General features: G+C 57.6%; 1 protein-coding gene across 1 annotated transcript; it reads left to right on the top strand.

The window, feature by feature from the left end:
• The first annotated feature begins 529 nt into the window (after positions 1 to 529).
• LOC149990338 (ubiquitin-conjugating enzyme E2 2-like) lies at positions 530 to 967 on the top strand. Its single transcript, XM_090265086.1, has one exon. The coding sequence runs from the start codon at positions 581 to 583 to the stop codon at positions 965 to 967; it is 387 nt and encodes a 128-aa protein (XP_090121212.1). The 5' UTR covers positions 530 to 580.
• Positions 968 to 1,692: the final 725 nt, after the last annotated feature.

Raw genomic sequence — 1,692 nt, 5'->3', positions numbered from 1 at the left:
GTGGAGGAGCCCGCGGTGGAGGAGCCCGCGGTGGAGGAGGTCTTGATGGAGGAGGTCGTGATGGAGGCCGTGGTGGAGGCTGTGGTGGAGGCCGTGGTGGAGGCCATGATGGAGGAGGTCATGATGGAGGAGCCCGCGGTGGAGGAGGTCGTGCTGGAGGAGCCCGCGGTGGAGGAGCCCGCGGTGGAGGAGGTCGTGATGCAAGAACCGCAGGTGCAGGAGGCAGCGGTGGAGCCACAGGCGGCCAGCGGGCCACAGGTAGGAGCCAAGTCCCCAGCCCTCCCTGCCTCCCCTTCCTCCCCTCCACCATCCCTGCCCCCCAACACCCCCCTTCACCCTGGAGGCGGCTTCAGCCCACTTACCCATGATCTGGCGGGTGGCCAGCCCCTTACCAATGGTCCCCCAACCTGTGGCCCCCATCCCATGGTCTCCCCCTAACCCATGGTCCCCCCTAACCTGTGGTCTCCCCCCTTCTCCCTATCAGGACTTCCTGACAAGTCCCATTTACGGGGAGTCGCAGGTCACGGCCCTACAGCGCCTTCAGGATGACCTCGCCGAAATCACTAGGGACCCCCCACCCATGTGCTCTGCAGGGCCCATCGACAGCAACATGTTCTGCTGGCAGGGGGCGATCGTGGGGCCCCAAGGCAGCCCCTATGAGGGAGGGGTCTTCTTCCTAAAGATGTACTTCCCAGACGATTACCCCGACAGGCCCCCACATATTTACTTTAATACACGCATTTACCACCCCAACATCAATAATAAGGGCGTCGTCTCTCTGGATATTTTAAATTCTGCCTGGTCCTCCACACTCACTGTATCCGAAGTGTTGGTGGCCATCAGCTCCCTGCTAAGTGAGCCCAATGCAGATGACCCCTTAGTGAAAACTATTGGGAGAATCTACTTAAAGCATAAGGCCAGGTACAATTCCATGGCGCGAGCCTGGACCGCAAAGTATGCTATGTAACTGACAAGGAAATGATAAACTATTGTCTAATAAAATGCATGGCAATTTCATCGGTTGTCTCTTGACTGTTATCTCGGAAGCAACGTTGACCCATCTTTCTGGGCACAGGGTGTAAACCTTCTACACCCCCACAGGGTGGGGGAGGCGTGGGGTGTTCTGGTGAGGACGCATGGGGGCGGGACACGGTTGGGAGGTTGTCCACCTGCCACATCAGGGTGTGTGTAGAGGGGGGGAAGCATGGGGGCGGGACAAGTTTGAGGCAGTGGGGGAGGCATGGGGGTGGGGCAAGGTTGGGGGGTGGAGGAGGAGGCATTGGGGCAGAGTAAGGTCGGGAGATTGTCCACCTACCACATCAGGGTGTGTGTGGAGGTGGGGGAAGCATGGGAGTGGGGCAAGTTTAGGGGAGATGGGTGTGAGACAGACCCGTTTGAATCCACATTTTCCTAAAAGCTTTCATTACTCACTCAGGACTGGGAAAGCAAGAACAAGGGAGGTGTTTAGGAGGAGTCCCGAGAACTGACGATGGTGAGGAACACCGGATGAGCCCGCACAGCTAGTTAGGTACCTGCTGTATTCGGAACAACCCGTGTCTTCAGGGGGTTCGTTTTACTTTTGCCCCAGGTTACCATTGGCCCATCTACTTCGGGGTCTGAATGTAACCGGACAAAACTTAGTTGGTCTGGGAGCTGTTACAAAACACAAAGGTGCGCTTTGTTCCCAGACTT

The sequence above is a fragment of the Furipterus horrens genome, unplaced genomic scaffold (genome assembly GCF_987537825.1).
Source record: "Furipterus horrens unplaced genomic scaffold, mFurHor1.1.pri manual_scaffold_17, whole genome shotgun sequence".
Classification (NCBI taxonomy): domain Eukaryota; kingdom Metazoa; phylum Chordata; class Mammalia; order Chiroptera; family Furipteridae; genus Furipterus; species Furipterus horrens.
The sequence above is the reverse complement of the archived record's forward strand: the minus strand, read 5'-3'. Positions and strand labels throughout refer to the sequence as shown.

Excerpts from the sequence above, each read along its gene's own strand:
- LOC149990338 (XM_090265086.1), top strand. The coding sequence starts at position 581 with ATGTGCTCTGCAGGGCCCATCGACAGCAACATGTTCTGCTGGCAGGGG.